The sequence below is a fragment of the Vulpes vulpes genome, chromosome 13, assembly GCF_048418805.1.
Source record: "Vulpes vulpes isolate BD-2025 chromosome 13, VulVul3, whole genome shotgun sequence".
NCBI lineage: Eukaryota > Metazoa > Chordata > Mammalia > Carnivora > Canidae > Vulpes > Vulpes vulpes.
The window spans coordinates 137,431,347-137,453,907 of NC_132792.1; the positions used below are offsets into that span (position 1 = coordinate 137,431,347).

Genomic DNA, 22,561 nt, shown 5'->3' on the forward strand with positions numbered 1-22,561 from the left:
CAGTGCACTTCATCTGGACCCACCACCATCTGTATATTCCCATTATTTCCCTTTTATCTCTTTTCTCTTCCTCCAGCTTAGAAGAAATTGTTCCAGGCTAAGATGTGATGATGGCATTGGTAATGTGAGGCAAGGATCACTGCCTTTCATTCACCTAACATGCTAGCTAAACTCTGCATCTCCTTAGGGCCTAAATGGCATAGACTTTGGAAATCTCAAAGTCAGAAAATGGCTTCATTTTTTTGCTTTTCACTTCATCTTGTACCCCCTAGTGAGCTAATGGGTGAATACAGAAGAACCTGGCTTCTGAATTGGCAATGGGGTAATGGGCCAGGAGCCACTGGGATAAAATGTGAGTATTTTCAAAATGTTGCCCTCCATTCACAGTATTGCTTCAAAGTTTCCCCTGAGTAGGCACTCCTGGATTTTGTCATCAGTTCCTAGGCAGCCTTGTTGGACAGGTGTTGGGGAGGTGAATGAAGGTAGTATCTGGTAGTTTCTTAGAGTGAAGATTGAGGAATGAAGATAATGTTGAAAACATATATTGGCATATGTTTCAATGTAGCAAGTAAAAGCAGAGAACATAAAGAAAGGGATTCAATTGTAGGGAAGGGAATCTCATCCCCCCATTCTACCACTATATTTAATTCCTTATTTGTGTTTTAGTTTTATTCTCTAAGATGAGGAGAAACAAAAATGAACAGTGGTTTTGAGTATAAGAAATGATAATTATATTCTCTATAACTAGAAAAGTAGGAGGAAAATATTATTAGCATTACAGGAAAAAAAGGTGTCTTGTGTAAATCTGACCTACCAGCAAGGTCTGTGAAGAATTGAACTAACAGTTCAATCTTATAAGTATTCCTTTCCATATACAATCACTAATTTTAAGCTATCACAAATAATTTTTGAATATCAGTATGTTGTTTATGGATTGAATGGGTACTTCTCTGTATGTAACTCTGTCCAAGTCTTGTCTGTCTTCTGGGTGCCCATGGGTTTCAGGAGCAGAATAACATGGAAATAAAATGTGAGCAGCCTAAGGGCAAATCAGAGCTCCTCATGTAGAGGTGTTTGTCTCCTTTGCCTAACAATGCCTGGTTTCACTCTGGAAAGTCTGCCCTGTTTGTGGTCAGACCCTAGCCTTCCCATTTTCCTGATGAACGAAGATGGTAAGGAGGAAGCCAACCAGGGATGGGGGCAAATGAGCCTGTGTGGCCAGGCTACATTATATAATTATAGTAATATTGACAAATGGTCTAGTACACATTTGGGGTTACTTTATTCCAGAAAACAAGCTAAGTAATTATTTGTCTACATCACTGTTTCAATCTCCATAATAACCCTTTAAGGTAGGAACTCTCATATTACCATGAAACAGATCAGTAAATAGCCTTGAGGGCTTTTAAGGAATATTCCCAAGGATAGGGATCAATAAATTTCCAGTGAGTGTCCACAGCCAAAGAAGGAGCCCATGTCACTTCAAAGGTCATCTTATGTGAGAGGCTTCTGTGAAGTTCTGTAAGGACCCACTGTAACCACTCAGAGTCTTACTCATGCTAGTAATGGAAATGGAAGAAAGCGTGGGGCATAGGTATCAGCATCAAAAGGTATTGCTGCTTTGTTTGGATATTAAAATAGAATAGGAACTGGAAAGTAGCATTTTGTACTATTTTTTTTATTATTATTCCTATTAAGTTACTGCTGGAAAAGAATTGCACATTTCCCTCAGTAGGTGGGAATTCATCACAGTTCCTCAGAACCTCCTTGGTCAGACCCAAATAATAGAGAGGGCAGGAGGGGGGTTGTTATTCTGGAGACTCCGTTTTTACTTATTTTTTTTTAATCAGGTCTTATTCCTTCTTAATGAAAAGAAGTTCTCACATTCTTCTTTTTGGATTTTGGGCAGCAAGTCTTTATGCTTCACTCAGGCTTTGAGGTGAATGTGTGTGTGTGTGTGTGTGTGTGTGTGTGTGTGTGTGTGTGTGTGATTTTTATTAAAACGTTAAAGAACTTTTATAAACTAAACCATGAAATAAATTAATGTTTCTCCTCTCCTACCCACATGGGTATATAAGTATGTGTGTGATTAAAACCCACTCCCTTAATAATTTCACAAGTTTGTTTAGTTGGAATAAAGAGTGATTAGAAGAACCTCATGAGACCCCATGCACAAGAGAGAGGAAGGGGAGGGACTGAGGACCAGCAGGCAGTGAATCTGGATCACTTGAAATTCTTGTAGATCTAAGGGTAGAATGCCTGCGTCTGCTCTTGTCCAGCATTTCCCTTCCCTTCAGGCTCTTGAGAGGTGGGGGTCATGGAATACAAGTTACAGGGCCAGGGGATGACAGTCCACGATAATACAAGTTTTTCTTCACATGATATTTATGATCGTCTCACACAGTCCGAAATGTTAGCTTTTAAAGGCAGAGGATGAGAATAGGAAGGAATCTTAGGGATAAGCCTGGCTACTACCCTTATTTTGCAGATAACCTAGGGAAAGGTGAAAGAGCAGAGCCAAGTCGTACAGCTAGTTAGGGTCAAGACCATGTTCCAAGTTCCTGAAGTTCCACTCCAGTGTGATTCCATAATCACTTGGGCTCTAGCCAGAAGAATTACTATAAGAGGACCTTAGGCTTTTTCCTCAACATGTATTAGTGTACAGAGACTACTTATTTCTAAAATAGAACATGCAATATTCTATCTAACACACACATAGCAACTAAGCTCACTATTCTGTGTTCCATACAATGATTTGGAGGCAAAAATCCCATCTTCCTGGAAAAAAAACTATTTAACAGTAAGCGTGTTAAAGGTTTATGTTTTTAATTAAAACTTAAGTGATATGTGGTTAAATCTATATTCTCCTGTTTGGGGAATGTACATTTTAAGAGTGCTATGGAAGAAAAGCCAACTGTCATTGGTGTGGAGGAGATTTGCTGGATGTGTTGAGGACTTGCATTTTTATTCTTCCTCATCTCCTTATACATGAGGTGGTTTACTGAAAGAGAATATCCTAGATTTGGAAATATCTCATTTGGGGTTGAGGTACAAACTTCTATATCTTCCTATTTTTGCCATCCCTTCTCCCCTAATCTTATTTCTGTTCAGCTGTAACCCTTTTCTTCTACCACTGGAGGAGATCCCAAGAGGATTTGGGATGGACCGACCATACCAATGGGTAGAAAATGACTATTGATTGGGAGCTTCCTTTGTCCTTGTTAGTGTTCCATGAATTGTGCTCTAAGGAATCTAGTATTCCATATATCAAAAGGTATTCTACCTCAAACAGAATCTGTGTTCAAATGAGTTTGGGAAGTAAAGGGTTAAACAGAACTGCTGTAGGGCTTTTGAGGGCAGATTCCCAGGGAGGTGTAAATCTGCAGTAGGTGGGTGTACTTAACCATGGGATACCACAGGGTTTAGGAAGAACTCAGTGTGGATACTTCAACTTTATAGGTGAATTATAGCCTTTCAAAGTCCTGTTTCTGTCAGATTGGTTTTTTGAATCCAAACCTTGCTTAGAGGTGGGGGAAGGAAAGGAGGAGAGAAAGAGGTTAAGTCTATAGGGGGTAGGGGTGTGGTGGAGGAAGCTATAAGGCAGTGAAGGCATTTACAAACCCTGTGCTCTTAGAGCACCTTTGCTGATATGAATGAAGGAGAGCTGAGAGCATCCTGGTGTATGAATGATGATGATTCCTACTGCAACAGAGGTAAGCATGAAGGAGTCTGCATCTTGAAATGTGGAAATACTGTATTTTGCTGTCTTTATTCAAATACTGGGCATGCTGGCTGTTACTGAAATCTGTTTTCAAATTACTTTATGTTGACATAATGATGCATGAATGAAAGAAATATACAGGAAATAATTTTATATAAGAAAAAAAGGTTAATGTTAGAGAATAAGAACTTTTACTGGAAGTAATAGAAATGATAAACAAGAGAGATAAGATCTAGCTCTGTTTTAGAGGTGAGAGTGGACATATTTCAGGACGGGTCTTGGCATGCTTTGGTTAATATCAGCATGTCTGAGTAGACAGTAGAAGCTGGGACTTGAATTTAGAAACTGCCATTTGCAGTAAGGTTGTCACTAAATGGGCAGATTGAGTTGCTCATTGCAGAAACCAGTGAGCATGGCAACACATATCCTATGATTCTGTTCTGCACATAGAATCATTTATGTAGTTATCTATAGGGCATCACCTAGAATTCAAGAATGAGACATAATCCTTGGAATACAATCTTGTGAAAGAAAGGCAGGGCTATTCTTTTGGAGGAACTGTTATACTCAGTAGACTATTGATAGAGAGAGGGCTCAGATAGGATGCATGAAGCAAGTCTAGGGAATTGAGATCAGACCTGAGACAGAGGGGCAGGGGCAGCCTGGAAACACAACCAGAGTGTTGGTCCAGAGCTATTGACATGACCTGTTTCAGGTCCTAGAGATTAGGATGAGACCTGATACTGACAATTTTTGGAGATGAAGAAGGAAGGTCAAGTGATTTTAAACATGGGAAGAGGAGGGAAGCAGGGATTGGGAATCTGGGATTGGAAAGATGGGATTGGGAAACTAAACACATAGAAGTTGGAGCACTTGGAGGTCTTTAGCCTTTCCTTTTGTGAGATTAAAATGTTACCGTGACTTTCATCAAAACCCAGATTGGATCCAATGAACTCTTCTCTGAAACACCTCCCTTGGTGTTGTCAGAGAGATTTTGGGGAGCTAGGTGGGAAGGGCATATATCTATAGGGCCTCTGACATTCTGAATTGCACAGTTTAGTTGGATTTGTCTTTTGTCTCAATGGTTGTTGGCTCCTTTTGGATAGGGGTTATGAAATCAGAAGAACACACAACTGTCATGTATTAAACTCCAATGGTGTGTCAAAGGCTTTAGAAATCACAAAACCCAAGAAGTAGGTGCCGCCATCTCCACTTTACAGAAAATAAAACTAATATTCCAGAAGGTCAAATAGCTATTCAAGGACTCAGAGCTGATAGCGGAGAAACAGGATTCAGACCCAGACTTCTTGGCTCTAAACACTGTGTGCTTTCACCCAGATCAATGGCTCTCAACTGGAGAAGTCTCAAAAGATACTGAGGTGTATATCCTCCTCTTTGAATATTTGAATTCATTTCATCTGGGCTAGCATTTGGACATCTGTGTTTTTTGTTTTTGCTTCTGCATATAAGCTTATTTCTTTGAAATGAATTAATTATAATTTAAAAACATAGATTGAGGAACATCCATTCTCTTTTCCATAATTGTACCAATTTACATTTCTACCAACAGTGTAATAGATTTTTAATTTTTTGTTTTATTTTATTTTAATTCCAGTATAGTTAATATACAGTGTTATATTAGTTTCGGCTGTATAATACAGTGATTAAACAATTCCATACATCACCCAGTGCTCATTGCAATAAGTGCCTTCCTTAATCTCCATCACATATTTATTTCATCCATTGCTACCTCTCCTCTGGTAACCAACAAATTTGTTCTCTATAGTTAAGAGTCCGTTTCTTGGCTTATCTCCCTCTCTCTTTTTTTGTCCTTTGCTCATTTTTTTTCTTAAGTTCCATGTATGAGTGAAATCATATGAGATTTGCCTTTTTCTGACTGACCTATTTCACTTAGCATTATACTCCCTAGCTGCCTTCATGTCATTGCAAATGGCAAGATTTCATTCTTTTTAAAGGCTGAATAATATTCCATTGTAAATATATGTATATGCTGTCTCTTCTTTATTCATTCATCTATCAATGGACACTTAGGCTACCATAATTTAGCTAAGATAGATCATGCTGCTATAAACATCAGGGTGCACATGCTCCTTTGAATTAGTATTTCTGTATGTTGGGGGTAAATACCCAGTGATACAATTCCTGAATAGTGGAGTAGTTCTATTTTTAACTTTCTAAGGACACTCCATACTGTTTGTCTGCACCAGTTTGCATTCCCACCAACAGTGCAAGAGGGTTCTAGTTTCTCCACACCCTTACCAATAGTCACTGTTTCTTGTGTTTTTGATTTTAGCCATTCTGACAGGTGTGAGGTGATACCTAAGTTTCTAAGTTTTGATTTGCATTTCCCTGATGATAAGTGATGTTGAGCATCTTTTCATGTATCTGTTGGTCATCTGGATGTCTTTGGATAAATGTTTGGTCATTTCTTCTGCCCATTTTTAAATTGGATTATTTGGTTTTGGTGTTGATTTGTATAAGTTCTTCATATATTTTGGATATTAATGCTTTATCAGATATATCATTTGCAAATATCTTCTCCCATTCAGTAGGTTGTCTTTTAATTTGATTGATTGCTTCCTCCACTATGCAGAAGCTTTTTATTTTGATGTAGTCCCAATAGTTTATTTTTGCTTTCATTTCCCTTGCCTCGGGAGACCTATCTAGAAAAATGTTGCTACTGCCAATGTCAGAGATATTACTGCTTGTGCTCTCTTCTAGGATTTTTATAGTTTTAGGTCTCACATTTAGGTGTTTAGGACATTTGTGTTTTTTAACTTCACTAAGTGAAGTTAATATGTAGCCAGGTCTGAGAATCCTGGCCCTCTGTCATGTCATGTTGTCTTTATTGCTATCCCTGTTTTCTAGTACAGCACTCATCTATGTTAGAGGTTCTAGACATGTTTATTGATTAGTTTAGAGGGTGTTTGTGACCAAATGGAAGAGCAGGGACTGGATGCCACTAGAAGTTATAAAGTGTTCCCTTAGAGGCTGAAATGAACACGATGTTTACCAGAAGACATAATTAAGGACCAGAGGGCTGCTATTCATTACATGCTTAGAGATGTTTTCCAAACCTTCCGTTGCAGGTGGCGTTGTCCTCAACCCAGCCTATTACGGCATGCCTGGCCATACCAACATTATGATCCATGAGGTGGGACATGTCCTGGGACTCTACCATGTCTTCAAAGGGGTCAGTGAGAGGGAATCCTGTGATGACCCCTGTAGGGAGACAGTGCCATCCATGGATACGGGGGACCTCTGTGCCGACACTGCCCCTACTCCCAAGAGTAAGCTGTGCCAGGACCCAGAGCCTACCAATGATACCTGTGGCTTCACCCACTTCCCAGGGGCTCCATTCAGTAACTACATGAGCTATACAGGTACCACAACAGTCTCGATGTGAATATTTTCTATTAAGATTATATGAGGGGCCCTTTGTGGCTGGGGTGGGGCATGGAGGTGTGGGAGGTAGAGAGGCCTATGCAGTCATTCATACCAGGACGCTGAAGTGTATTTATCATGGTATGTTCTTTTTTCTTGTATCTTTGAATAACTTAAAGAATTATGAAGATATTAAGGGGTCTTGTGGACTGGAATCTCTGCTAGAGGTCAAAAGAAAAATACAGTTTTATCTTGGATAGCTTATTTTATTTTTTAAAAATATTTTATTTATTTATTCATGAGACACACACACACATACACACACACAGAGAGGCAGAGACATAGGCAGAGGGAGAAGCAGGCTCTCCTAGGGGAGCCCAATGCAAGACTTGATCCCAGGACTCCAGGATCCTGACAGCCGAAGGCAGATACTCAACACTGAGCCACCCAGGCATCCCTTATCTTGGAAAGTTTAAAAAGGAGACAAAACCAAAAGGTCTCCTGAGATTCTTTTGACCTTTAGAACTTGGTTATTCTTGTTCTTGCCCATGTTCTTAGGCATTCATTTTGAAGCAGACTCCAACAGTGATGGGGAAGAAATTTCTGAGTTAAGGTGGCTCTGTGCTGTTTTTAAGTTGGTCAGGAAGGTGGACCTGGTTAATTTTAAGCTCAAGCTTAGGATTCCTTTTTATTTTGTTATTTTTTTAAGGTATCATATTTGTTTCTTCCAACCTTTGCCAAGGGCTGGGACACCTGAGTGGCTCAGTGGTTGGGCATCTGCCTTCAGCTCAGGGCGTGATTCCAGAGTCCCAGGATCGAGTCCCACATTGGGCTCTCTGCATGGAGCCTGCTTCTCCCTCTGCCTGAGTCTCTGCCTCGCTCTATCTCTGTGTCTCTCATGAATAAATAAATAAAATCTTAAAAAAAAAACTCTAAAACACTAGCCAAGGGCTGATTCTTAGATTGCCTACAAAAAAAAAAAAAAAAAAAAAAAAAAAAAAAAAAGATAGAGAGAGAAAAAAGAAAAAAGATCCTGTCTGATTTAAAAAAATGGTACTACTTTCCTGACTCTGAGAACAACCCTATTACACTGGTCGTTATCCTGGATTATGCCTCTTCCTTGTCCTCTTTTACCTTCCTCATTTCTGGCAAAAAGTAGTACTAATCATAGTCTCTTGATAAGGGACTCAAATTTATCTCTAAAAGTAAGGACTGATTTGATTTGATGATTTTTCTAGGGAGAAGGAAGGAGATGATTTTTCTGTAAGGTCCAAAGGCTTGTTTGGTGATAAATTCTAGGACTAGCCAAAACAAAACAAAACAAAACAAAACAAAACAAAACAAAACAAAACAAAAAAAACCCTCAAAAACCAAAAAAAACAAAAACCCCAAAACCAATAAAACACAAGACCCTGGTTATGCCTCAATCTGAAGGGAAGAAAAGAGTGATGAGCTGGTCCCGTTGTGACTTATCAATATATTTCCATCCATGTCTCATTTTGGTATGTAATTCAGGTGCATTGAATTCATAAGGACCAGCATCCCAGTGGCCCTTGCCAGGGGAGACCAGACAATGGGGTGTAGAGGACAGAGCTCTTTAATTACTAGCTTTGAAGTGGGCAGAGAAAACATCTAAGAAATAGGGGACAGTGTTTGACTGGTGTGCTTTCATTTAAAAAGGCTCTGAATCTAGGATAACTCCTTTTCCAGCTTTATGAAAATTGTGTCTAACAGGGAGATGTGGCAGGCTCCAAGAATAAGGTTGGGACCTCTATTCCCAGTTGTACTGCATCCTTAATGTTTTGGCTCACTCTTTTTTTGAGCATCTCCACTGAATCCTCCCTAATCTTGGCAGAGTCACTGGGCATAAAGCAGGTGTCTGCAACTCCAGAAAAGTTCATGAATAAAAAGGCCATATGCTGAAACACTGCCATCTTGTGGTTTCCTGAATAAGTAACCATCAGTTCCAAGCAATCTACCCCGGGGTGTGAGTCTCACCCTGGCTCAGCCCAATAGCCAGGTAACGGTACTGCTTTAGGGATAAGCAAGCGCTATTCTCTGCCTTCACTTTGCCCTTGCAACTTAGATACTCTCCGGAACAGAATGCATTTATTCATTTGACAAGACTTTATGGAAGCCAGTAAATGTGAGGCATTGTGTTGGGTGCTAGTAGCTTAGGGTGCAAGCAAGGCAGACTTCAACCCTGCCTTGGTGGTCTTTGACCTATATCTTTCTGTTTCTTCCTTTTTTAAAATTTTATCTCCACAGATGATGACTGCACCGACAGCTTCACCCCTAACCAAGTGGCCCGGATGCATTGCTATTTGGATCTTGTGTATCAGCAGTGGACTCAAAGTCAGAAGCCCACCCCCATTCCCATCCCACCCATGGTCATCGGGCAGACCCACACATCCCTCACCATCCACTGGCTTCCTCCAATTAGTGGGGTTGTGTATGACAGGTGAGAGAGGCGCTTGCCACAGACGTGCTGCTCTGTGTTCTCTGTGGCATTTCTTATGCACAAGGGGAAGAGCATGAAGTGAGGGGAGCCCCAGTTTGGAATGATAAACAGGTACACCGCTGCTCAGGGCTGCCCTGCCATCCTGCTCAGCCCTCACCTCCTTAGCAGAGCTCAAAGGGCTCTCGAGTAAGCCCATGGCTCATCGTATGTGCTCACTCCTTGGTGAGGGGCCTGTCATGTGTTTCCTTCAGAATGTCCTATCTGGCAGGCTTCTAGGAGCCATGAAGAGGTGGCATTTGCTACCTGTCCAGGTCAGTCATTGCTGCCTGGTGTGAGAGTGGAGCAGAGCCTTGCTACTTGCACAGTGGTGTTGGGGGAAGGAGGTAAGGTGCGTTCCTTCAGGCAGTTCTGGGCAGGGTGGGGTGGGGTGGCAGGCTATGCGCAGGGCCTTCACCAGCTTCTGTGGTGTTTCTAATGCCTTCTCTTCTTCCTGTTGTACCTGGTAACTCTCCTGCTTATGGCTACTGCTCTGTGGAACCATCATTATCTGTGTATTTTCGGACGCCTGATACTTTTTTATTTTTTTAAGGGAATCATTCTATCTAAAACAAGCTTTTCTTTACTCTTTGTGTATTGGTATAAATGAATACTGGGGAAATTTTTGTAAAAAGGAGAGAAGACGGGAAAAGCATTTCATCTGACAGTTGGTGGGAGGATGGGGGAATGTGGTTTATCCGAGCAGGGCCAGAACTCCATCCCTGTGGCCCGTGCAGGCTCTCCACTTTGAAGCTCCACTGTATTTTAGATAACAACAGCAGCTCTTATATATGGGGCCACCTTTGTGGGAAGCGCTGGGCCAGATCTGTTCCTTGAAGCTGTGTTATTCAGTGCTTGAGGTAAGCACACACAACTCCTGCTGTGAGTGAGAAATCCAAAGCACAGAAACGTAGACGGTGGCAAGCCCAAGACCCCACAACTGAGTAGAGGTGAATGTGGGGCATCCACTGGAATTTCAGAAATGGGGAACCTAGAATAAATTATTTCTTTGCATTTCGAGCTTTCGTGTTCAGCAGGCAGGTAACCCCTCTTCTAAGTGTCACACTTCCCCACCGGGTATCAGGCCCCAGCCATGGAGCTGGATGTCCCTGGAGCATGTTTCCATGTCCTACATCTTTCCTGAAAGCCTGGGAGAGAAGACAGGGGGACACAGGGATGGGAGGAAGCAAGTGAATCATTTTTCAAAGTGGTGCTCCCAGCCTTCTGCATCTTGGTACCTGTCCTCAATACCCGACGTACACTTAATGCGCAGCATCGCTTAGAACTTAACAATCCTAGAAAGCATTTTTGATTGTCATCAGCGCCCAAGCTTTCATAGGATCCATCTGTGAGTCAACAAATGTGATGTTGTGATGTGTTTAAGAATCTTCTTCCTGCAAGTGTGACCCTGTGTGGCTATGGTCAGACTGGCTGAACAGTAAGTCTTCTGTGGGCATGTGCAGACTGGAGTTTTATATCAGTTTATGTAACACATGTAAACAATTTAATCTTTCAGTTCTCCCTCTGGTACAAACGTTACGATAAAGCAGACATCAGTACTGGCATGCTGCAAGTCTGTTGGCAGAAAAGGCTGTAATTTGCTTCCTTTTCTCAGCTAGGTGGGCCACAGTATGGAGGCCTCCCAACGTGTGTGTCAGGGAGACTCACGTCACGTACCCAGCGATTTGAGTCATGCTTAGAGTTATGTTTACTCCTCCCTAGTAGGTGTTTGGAATTCTTATGTCAGAGAGGAGCCCAACCACGCACTCAGCAGCAGCCCCAGAGAGGCCAAGTACATCAAGGAAATGTGGTTTGGAGTTGTGTCCACACTAGAAGTGGGTGCTGACCAGAGTCAGAGGTTGGAGTTAACTGCACCTTTTCATTGCCAAAGTACTGGACGCTTGATGGTTTGGGGGAGCTTGCTCAAAGGAATTAAGGAACTTGCTGTGACCTTAGGCAATTGACTTAATCTCTCTGAGCCTGAGTGTCCTCATTTGTAACCACAGAGTTCTTGTAGGGATTAGAAATGATTTATGAAAAGCACCTAGTTACACAATGCCAGACATATAAGGTGCCGAGAAATGGGAACTGGGAAAAAAAGGGAGCTGGTAACATAATTATTACCTCTATTTAACAAGTATATTATTTTCCTAGTGTATTATAAGATACTCATTTTCTCTCTCTCTGTGAGAGGCCTTGACTTGATGTCTTCATTTTCAGATGCATCATTCACAATTGGGCTTCTAAAAATATTCTACATATCAGAGATGAGCCTCATCAAGTGCTGTCCCTTGTTATTTAGTGGTTAAAGGGCTCTTTGTATGCTGTGCTAATAGTCTCAGGGATGCTCATGAAACAAACTCTCACAGAGAAATTGCTGAGGCCAGTCCCTGTGCTAACTGCTGGGCATAGAAAGAATAGAGCTTGGTCTGGACCTGCATACAGGCAAAGGAGAGAATGGGAGTGGGATTTTCAATACTACAGAGCAATGCCTGAAGACAGGAGCCAGAGGCTGCAGTGGGTGCATAGAGGACAGTGTGCCTGCCCTGCAGAGGAGTAAAACTAAGTGCCACTACAAAGGTTACACTTAAATAGGCTCTGAGGGATGAGTAAGAGTTTGCTAAGCAGAGAGACTTGAAAAGGTTATTTGTCAGGAGAGAAAAGAGCATGTTTCAGCGCGCTGTGAGAAGGGTTTGATGTATCTGAGGAATGGTGATTAGTTCATTGTGCTGGGAACATAAATTCATAGACGAGCTCAAATAAGTGAGGCTGGAGTTAGCTAGTGAAGAACCTTGGATCACAATAAGAAATTTGGATGTATTCCCCATAGGTGATGAAGAGCCAAGGGGCATCACATTTCATACAACTTTTATTTTATATATATATAATTTAAAGTAGGGAGTTTAAAACATAAGACCACATAGCTAATAAGTCTACTCTTAAAATTGCTGTCTGTTTTAGTTGGGGGAACATGAGGGGCCTTTGGATGACTTAATGAAAATCAGCCTAGTAAGGAGTTTTGTGTTGAAAGATTCAGATTATAATTATTTTGTGTTGAATGTTCCTAGGATAGAAGCTGCCCACTTTCATCTCCACAGGCTGCCTTTATGACTTAGTTAAATTCTTCTGCTTCATAACCTTGAGATTTTCATGTCACTGTGAATTTTTAAAAGATGAGGTCTACACAAGAGGGAAATGAGTTGAGAAATAGCTGTTCCCAGGTCCCCTAGGGCCTTTCTACCTATCACCACTCCCCACCACTAGAGGCCTTCTGAATTTCATGAACCCTGTTCATCCTACTGCTTCTCCTTACTTCCCCTCCCCCTTTATCTTTCCAGGGTCCCAGGCAGTGTGTGTGGTGCCTGCACTGAAGATGGAACGTTCCGTCAGTATGTACACACAGCTTCCTCCCGGCGTGTGTGTGACTCCTCAGGTTACTGGACTCCAGAGGAGGCTGTGGGTAAAGGACCAGAGTTTTTTTTTGTTTATACTTATTGGCTGCTGAGAATGGGGGTGGGAGTAAAGGGCGGAATGGTGGCACGGTGAGAAAGAAGTGGTTTGTGTGTGTGTGTGTGTATGACAGAAAGAGGGAGAGGGAGAGAGGGAGAGAAGGAGAGAGGAGAGAGATTTGCTGGATATCTCCAGGGGCCTGGAAAAGACTCTGCCTGGTACCCTTGTATGTCCCACATGTGATTAGCATGGAGGCCCAATGGCTGTGGTGAAGCAGAGGTCAGCATAGAGGACAGAGGGATGGAGAAGACAGCAGAGTTCAGGGGGTGGCTTCAGGGTGAGAGTTCAGACCTTCAGTGTTACACACACCTACCAGCCCATGGAGCAGCCTTGCCACATAACAATGTAAGCTGATCTCTATCGGGAGAGTAATAGAGAACACATTGCAGGGAACGCTGATGCACACACAGCCCAAACTGGTCTGGATGGGGGTGGGGTGGACTAGGTGTTCCAGACTCATCGTTCTCATTTATGTTATTTTATGAGTCTCTTAATCACGAGTACTGGTTGTGCTTTGGATATGATCTTAGTTAGGCTCTAGGAGGGGGAAAATGTTTTTAGCTGTCCCTTTCCCTGTTCCTCACCCTACTTCTCATTTAATATTTCCTCATATGTAAATCGAGGCTTCTAGAACAAATTGTAGCTGAATGTCATTCCGGTTCAAGTCCAGAAAATACTGTTGATGAGTTTTAGTACCTTCTGTTGAATGGCTTAGTTTCTTCCATCACCACCATCTTTAATGTTTACGTAGTTATCATCTTTTTCTTGTATTAAGATCCTAAAAACTACTTAGGTGTGTTGGACACAGTCGTATTTGAGTTAGTTTGCAGTCCTGACTCTGACCAAAAAAAGGGAGGACATTGGTTTTAGAGTCAACAGTGTCTATAAAATGTCCCCTTGAGCTCCCACTTACTCAAATGACAGGAGCCTAAAGGAGAAATTGGGAGAGAGACAATGTACTTGATTTTGATAGACCAGATGGAACTTTATTCAAATGAGAGTTTTCAAGGAAGAATGTAAAATGACTATAAAATTCACATTGGTATTATGTTGGACTCATGTAGAGGTCGACATTACATAAAATGTCATTTCTGTGGCAAACAAATTGCCTTGTGCTAGTTTTAATGCCCATTCAACTCCCTGGCCCTACACTTCTCTTTTTAATTCTTGGCAAAATTTAAAGTTATGTGGTAGAGGTGAAAGGAATTAGAAGTTCTGGGTTCTAATTCTTGAATCTTGAGGCAAACTAGTCAACATCCTAGGCCTCTGCTTCATGTCTTAATGTGAGATTGTGATAAAAACTTTCTGAGACAGCACCACAGTAGAGTTGGCTTCCAAGGGTTTTTACTCTAGTTTTGGAGATGACTATTGGAAAATACTGCTAAGAAATACTAGTCTTCCTTTGCTTTGGAAAGATGGAGAACCTAGTCATTTAAAATATACACAATGAAAATGATTGAATCCCCAGCAGAGTGTGCACAAACACATAGATTTACAGATATGGTCAACATATGCTTAATGACAATTAACACCAACTACTTTCTAAAATGCTATGAGGAATAGGAAATTGAACCAGACACATTCCCTGCATAAATATCATCTTTCTGGAGAGAACTTCCCTATCTCTATAATCCAAAAGAGTCCCTAGCCCCACCCCATCATTCTCTAGTCTTTTATCCTTCTTCATTTTTCTTTAAAGATGCCATTACCACTTTATCTATTTAGTTTTGTATCTATCACCCTACCATAAGCATTATAATGGTGGGACCTTTATCTTTCTTGTTTGCTACCCTATATCCAATACCTAGGTCAGTGCTAGGTGCGAAAGAGTTACACAGTCAGGTTTTGTTGAATGGATGAATATAAATAAATGAATAGATTTGCAGTATAGGCAGATGATAAGGCCAGATGTAATACACATATACACACGTACACGCACATTTGAACTTGTTTCCTCTGGGCTTTGAAACATTCTTTATTTTCCAAATTCGAAAGGGCTAAATAATTCTACTTTTGCAAATGTAGTTTGCAAATGTTCCCAGGGCATTTGTATAGATCTTCTATACTAACCTAGTAAGCCATGGGTTAAATAGTGCTTATTTCATAAGTGAGGAAATCAAGGCTTTATAAAGATTTGCCAAGGTCACACAGTATAATCGCACAACACCGATTAGAGTGTAATTCTGCTGATTCCTAATTCATCACTTCTTTCTCAAATTCCCCTTATGTAGTATGAAAGAAGACCACTTATATATATTTCCACGGAATTGACCTTAATATTGTTGCAATATTTGATTTTTTACCATCCCATTTTTACTTAGCTACTGAGTGTCCATTCCCCCCCCCCCCCCCCCCCCGCTCAAGAATACATGTCTCTATGTTCTACCTGCAGTTTCCTCTGTGCAGTGACCTAACTGCTCACACATACCTGAACAGGGAAATTTCAACATATGGTTTTAAAATTTGGATAACAATCAGTTGGAAGGACTGCTAAGATCACTTAGGGAATTAAAAGAGTTGTACCAAGAACCTAGTTAAATAGAACGCAGTGACACACTGAAACCAACATTGGCCTTATGAATAAGTAAAACGGGGTTTCAGAAGCATGAGTTTATCATAAATTATTGATAAACTAAATAGAAATAATTCTCCTCTGCTCAAGGACTCTTGAAGGACATGGCCTACCTTCTCTTGCAGCAGCCTCATGTTTCCCCAAGGGATCTGGGCCACTCCATTCTCTCTCTCTCCCTCCCTCCCTCTCTCTCTCTCTCTCTCTCTCTCTCTTTTTCCCACTCCATTCTCAATGCCTTGCTGGACTTCTCTTGTTAAAGGCATCATGTGGAGGGGCTATGGAGCATATACATAGTACTTTTGCATCATTATAACTTTGTCCTCAGTAGTCCTTAAGATCTAGCCCACTAAGTTGACCAACTTCTGTAGGCATTAGCTCAAAGCTCTCTGCCTCATTCTTCTTTCTGGTGGCTCATATGAGCTACTCATTTTCAGACTTAATGGCAGCTCCTAATGTATCTTTCTTTCTTTGCTCTCCTCCAGGGCCTCCAGATGTGGACCAGCCCTGTGAGCCAAGCTTGCAGGCCTGGAGTCCAGAGCTCCACCTGTACCACATGAACATGACGGTGCCCTGCCCTGCGGAAGGCTGTAGCCTGGAGCTGCTCTTCCAGCACCCAGTCCAAGCTGACACCCTTACCCTCTGGGTCACCTACCTCTCCATGGACTCCTCCCAGGCACTTTTTGACACAGAGATCTTGCTGGAACACCAGGATTCTGTGCACCTGGGCCCCTTAGATACTTTCTGTGACACCCCACTCACTATCAAACTGCATGTTGATGGGAAGGTCTCGGGGGTGAAGGTCTACACCTTTGATGAGCGGATGGAAATTGATGCAGCTCTGCTGACTTCCCAGCCCCATAGTCCCTTGTGTTCTGGATGCAGGCCTGTGAAGTACCAGGTTCTTCGTGAGCCCCCATTTGCCAATGGCTTACCCATGGTGGTGACAAATCCTCACAGGAAGTTCATGGATGTGTGAGTTGGGCAGTAGAGCTCTTTAAACCATGGGGCTTCCTGGGGTTCTGGGAGTGGGTTATGCTTTCCCTTTTCTCACTTTTTTTCATTCTGACATGCCTTTAGTTAGAGAAATGTTCAGAATCTCAGAGAAGATTTTTTATTCTAAGGCAGCATATCTGAGATGAAGAAAAATATTCCCCAGAAAGGGGCCAGTGGGTGTTCTGACTCATGTTGCCATCATTAGGATTATGGAAAAAAAAAGAGGTTCTTACATGAGTGCTTTTGCTGGACTGAAAATATTTGCCACAAATAAGTTGGTCATAGTCCATTTCTATCTGATGAAACAGTTTAAATTTTGATTCCTTGCTGTAACTTTTGGATAATCTGCCACAGCTCCTCTAACATTTGAAGATTGTAGTTGAGTCTTCTGTAGCTATGCAAGGAAGCCAAGACTCCTGCAGACACTTCTTCATTTTGAGACTCATTCCTTTTGTGTGTTTCACACTTCCCTCCTTTTCTCCTGCCTCTTTCCCTCTCTCTCTCTTCCAACCCTCCTCTTTCTCTTTCTTTCTTCTGTTCCTTCCCCACGTTGTGAGTTCCGCTGTGTTCTTGACTCTGTGTGCTTGGTGGTGGGGATACAGACTAAGGTAAGATCACTGGCTCAAAAGAGTTCCAGGTGTAACATAGGAGGTTGGTATCCCCAAAAGCAAATTACTCCCGCTTCAAAAGTTTCAGAGACTGCCCTGAGGGCACAACTTGGGATAAGATGGAGGCACAACTTGGGATAAGATGGAGGGCACAACTTGGGATAAGTTTTATCGGCAGGACAGTATTAGTTTTTGCTGCATTGGAAATCATCACAAAATGAAGTGGGCTAAACTAACAAACAGTTTTTTTTTTTTTTAAATGATTCTGTGGACTGGCTAGGTGCTCTCATCTGGACTGATATGGCCAGGGCAAGCTCATGTACACACTAGGGTACATGGCTGGAGTGACTGGGAAGATGAAGGCTTCTTTCCAGATGACTTCTCATTCCCTGGTAGGCTTCACACCAACACCCTTCTTGGATCTTCCAGGGTGGGCTTGTTCTGGTTCCTGTAGTGGTGGCAGGGCTCCAGCAGCAGGGAAGGCATTACCTTACTCATGATGATGTTCCACTAGCCAAAGCAAGGCACGCAGCCGATTCCCAATTGAATGGGTAACAAAATGGACTCCATCTCTTGATGGGAGGAGCAGCAAAGTCACATTGCCGAGGGGCGTGAAACCGGGGAGTCTACCGCAGCAACTCGCAAGTAGAGGACATTGTTCACCTTGAGCTTTACTACATTTTTCTTTTCATACTTGCTCTCTGCACTAGATCTAGAAGACAATGAAATGGATGCAAAGCTAATGCAAGTGAAAGGAGAGATCACAGGACAGATTTAAAAGTAAAAATTAGTTTTCAAGCTTCTCTAATAAGGCAGTTAAAATGATATTTGGCATCTAACATGCTATCCACATATCTCTCAGACACATACACAGAATATTTAAGGTCAATAATATCTCATGTTATGGATGAGAAAACTAAGGGTTAATCTTAATTTGGTTGAACAGTGCTAGTCGTGGAGGACACAAGATTAAAATCCAATTTCCTTTTATAAACCCAGATCATTGAAGGTTGGAGCTGCCTGCTGCTGAGTTTTCTCCACAAGAAGCGTCAACACATTTTGACACTACTGTCCAATCCTTTCCCAGCCGCAGGGCAGTGTAAGACTTTTGTGTGTGGCTGGATGAGAAGTCTATAGAAACCACCCTGCAGAGGGAAGCCATCAGAACTGATTGGGATATAAAATTTGTTTTACTTTTGAAACAATCTGGCACTCTTGTGAAAAGATTGCTTTCCAAAAGAAAGCTGATATGGAAATATGAAAGTCTTTAATTAATATTTAGGTGCCTTTCCTATTAAAATAACAAAGGCCAGTACAGAGATTTTTGAAGATGTTTTTGAAGCCCCATGATATTTCCCATTTGCCGGTTGCAGCATCAAGCGAGAGGGGTGCAGGCTTTGTGGCTGAGTTGAAGAATCTGTTGAAGAAGAGAGGATGGGAGCAGGAGATTTCTTGTGGCCATCAGGGCAGTCCCCGAAACCCTTTGAGATCCTGTCCTCCTAAGTCACCTCCATTCTAACTTGACTTTGCCGATTGTTTTCCAATAAGGGCAGGCACCAGATGAGGGGAAGGGGACAGAATCTGTTTTTGGCCACAGCAGCTCCCCTCTTGAGCCCCTGACCCCACCTAAATGTCCATTCTTTCCTGCTCTCCACCTGATCAGTACACTTGGGTTCTTGAGGGAGTCTGATAAACTCCTTCCATCTCTAATGTCAACCAGTAAAACTCCACTCCTGGCACTGATGCATTTTGGCAGCCTTAGAGGTGGGGAACACTCTAACCTATTTCTAGCTATAGGATTTCTGGCACCCCACCCCAAAATGATGGTGGAAGATGTTCTCACCTCCTTCTGGGAGAGCATTCATCCTTCCCTCTAAGTTCTTTAAGGTAAGAATTCTCTTGAGAGACAAGAAAACTGTGATCCGCAGACCCAGGAAGGGCTTTGCTGTGCCCAAACCCTGAAGCTTTCTTCTTCAATTTCTTTGATTACTTCAAAGATACAGAAGACCAGTTTTCCAATCGCTACTTGTTGTTCTTTTTAACACAATAAAGGTATACTTGACATGCAGTCCTCCTAGATTGTTCAGGACTGTTCATTAATTCAGTGGTACTTCAGCCAGTATTTATGGCACAATCACTCCGTGGAATGTACTAGGAACATGGAGACCAATAGGCTTTCAGACATTTTGCTGCTGTGTCAGACTGTGCCCTGATCTTTGTTTCACAATACGTGGCATATGTTTAACATTTATGTTCCCCATAAATATCTTTTAAACTCCTGCAAGCCATCTGCAAAGGACCCAGGGCAACATCTCGCTTTCTGGATGTGGTGCTCATGGCTCATTGGTTTCCACAGGGAGGTCACACCTGGGCAGATGTATCGATACCAAGTTCAAGCTGTAGCTGGAACAGAACTAGGAGAAGCTTCACCTCCGCTGAACCACATCCATGGAGCTCCTTATTGTGGAGATGGGAAGGTGTCGGGGTGAGTATCAGGTGCATGGGAATGTGTGAGCAAGAATGCCCTGCCCTGCTCTGACCAGGAGTGTTAATCTTGAGTTTTAATTTGACTTGTTTGGGAAATTGGGAGGCATTGTGTGATTCTAGCATTAAACAAAATCTAGGACCAGGTAGTGATCTTGAGAGGTCACGCACATCTTAGTTAAGGAGAAGCTCACTTTTATTTAGAGCTCACCACAGAGTATTGAGATATTGGGGCTGATTCAGGGTAGGGGGCGGCTCTTAAAGTTTCAGAGAACAACAACTGCTGGGCAGTGATTAAGGGAAGGAGTTTATAGGGGAGAAGGTTACTTGTCAAATGATGATAAGGACGATAGGAGAGCATCTTTTGGATCAGTGGCCTATCTTATGCTACTAACACTGTGTGACCTGAGGAAAGCCAGTATAGCTTTCTGAGCTTCACTGGCTCATGTGGCCCCTGGAAGACCTGACTGTGATGGAATTTACATCCATTCTGTAAAACCACCAAGGTAAAGATGAAATCACTACTTTGGCTTTTGAACATACCATGTTCCCTTTTTCTGTTGCCCTTTGTGCTATCAGCCTAGGCGACTAATTCACTCTGGTTTATCTGGGACTTTCCCAAATCTAGCCCTGAAAACTCCCATGTCCCACCAGTTACCCTATACTCATCTATCCTGAATGCTCATCTCTCCTAATACATTAGTTATATAGAGCTGTGGGGATAGGAGGCTGGATGGCCAGGCATGCTAATTATCTTCGATTCTGCATCCTAATAAGATGGCATACTTTTGATTTCCCAGACTAGGTGAAAATGCATAGTATCCTGAAGCCCCAAAAGAAAGAATTCTGTAGCCTTTCTTGGGATTCCCCTCCATCACTTAACAATCAATAAACACTGCTGAGTCTCTTGATCTTCTAAGATTTTTAACTTGTGGTTTAAGCCAAACCTTGTTAACACCCAGACCTGGCTAGTTGGCTTCCAACTTCTCCCTAACGCAGGCTCAGCTTTCCAGTCCCCTCATTCAATTGGGGGTGCCTCCCAGGCACACAGAATAACTCTGGCTGCTGTTGGTGCTGTCTTTGCTCCAGTTGCCTCATTCTAAGTCTGCAAGCTGCAACTTACAGTGTCTGTGGGGCTTGGTTACCATTACTACCCAGCCAGAGCCCTCCTTGAGCAAAACACTCTGCCCCATGTTACAGTATCTCTTACAGCACTTCTCTGTTGGTGGCTTCCTTGAGGCCCCAGGATGCCATCTCGCTTGGAGGTCTGGGGCAGCAAAGGCTGAAGAGCTGTCTTCCTAAGTTGCTCTAGCACGTTTTCTCCTGTGCCTTGAAACAGCTTCACCTGAAGCAGCAGCTGCTTGGCTACTGGGCCTCACAAGATTCCTCCTTCAAGCACTCCTTTATACTTCTGCCTATATTCCCTCTCTGCAAAGTGCCATACTTGGTTCTGTCATCCAGTGGGAAGGGATCTATGAATTGCAGCTTTGCTCAGCTGGAGGCCCTCCATTATACATACAAAGAGAGATATGAATTGTTTAATCTACTGTTTTAAACTTGAGAAACATATAGATTAAATCTAAGGGAATCTCAAATCCCGAAGAAGTCATGCTGAGACTCTAGTTTTAATAATTTTTTTTTGTCATGTTGGGTAACACTATAATAAGGCTATCAAAACAAACATGGTAGGAGACCCTGAACTGGGGAGTTATGTTCACGAGGAAGTGATCATCTCAATCTGTCCAGTGTGGGATGTCTCCGCCACATGTGCTGTCAGGCCTTTGAAATGTGGCAAGTGCAGCTTAGAAACTGAATTTTATTTAATTTTAAGTAATTTAAATTCAATTTAAAAACTTGATTCAGTTATCAGAAAACTTTTAAGTATTTTTAGAACAACTTTAGTAGGTGAATCTAAATACAGATCAAGTGTTTAAACTCATGTGTTGTAAGTGAAAAAACACATCAGTTTTCTTTTTTTTTTACAGCAGGTTTCAAAGATGTAGGATGCATAAAAAAGAATGTGACATGCTTCACTAATAATTTTTATACTGATTACATACTAAAATGACAATATTTTAGGTGCATTGGGTTAGATGAAATGTATTATTAAAACTAACTTCACCTGTTTTTCTTTTAAATGTGACTACTAGAAAATTAAAAATGATATGCATTGCTCTCATGTTTCTACTGGGCAGCTGTGCATGAGATAATATAAAACATGCTTATATTTGCTGTTAAGATTATCTTCAAAATAAAAATGAATTTGAAGTATCCTTAATTTCTTCACTCATGTTTTTCATATCTCTGTTATCTTTTCTCCATCCTACCATTTAAAATATTATTATGTAATTACATTTATAGCATGCTTTTAATTCATTTTAAAGCATCTTCATATGTAATTACTTAATCTTTACTCCATCCCTGTGAAGAGGTATACTTTAAACAGTGGTTAGAGCTATTAGTATTTCCTAGGTCTTTATCTACTTGAGTTAAAATATGTGTCCATTTTGGACATGGTGCAATGTCAAGAAGAAAAAAATGGTAACCATAAACCCATTTTTAAAAAAGATTTGTTTATTTGAGAGAGAGAAAGAGAGAGTGCTCGAGTGTGAGCAGTAGAAGGGGAGAAGGAGAGGGAGAGGGTCTCCAGTAGACTCTCTGCTGAGCATGAAACCCAACCCAGGGCTTGTTCCCATGACCCAGAGATCAAGACCTGAGGTGAAATCAATAGTCAGATGCTCAACCAACTGGGCCACTCCAACCCTCAATCC

The 22,561-nt window shown here is 41.8% G+C and overlaps 1 protein-coding gene across 1 annotated transcript in view; it reads left to right on the forward strand.

Moving 5' to 3' along the window:
* PAPPA2 (pappalysin 2) overlaps positions 1-22,561 on the forward strand; it is a 260,412-nt gene that overhangs the window by 109,158 nt on the left and 128,693 nt on the right. Inside the window, exons 4-8 of the mRNA XM_026001248.2 lie at positions 6,832-7,125; positions 9,395-9,587; positions 12,962-13,083; positions 16,188-16,677; positions 19,663-19,791. Coding sequence (XP_025857033.1) covers positions 6,832-7,125; positions 9,395-9,587; positions 12,962-13,083; positions 16,188-16,677; positions 19,663-19,791 — 1,228 coding nt within the window. The remainder of the gene's footprint in view (positions 1-6,831; positions 7,126-9,394; positions 9,588-12,961; positions 13,084-16,187; positions 16,678-19,662; positions 19,792-22,561) is intronic.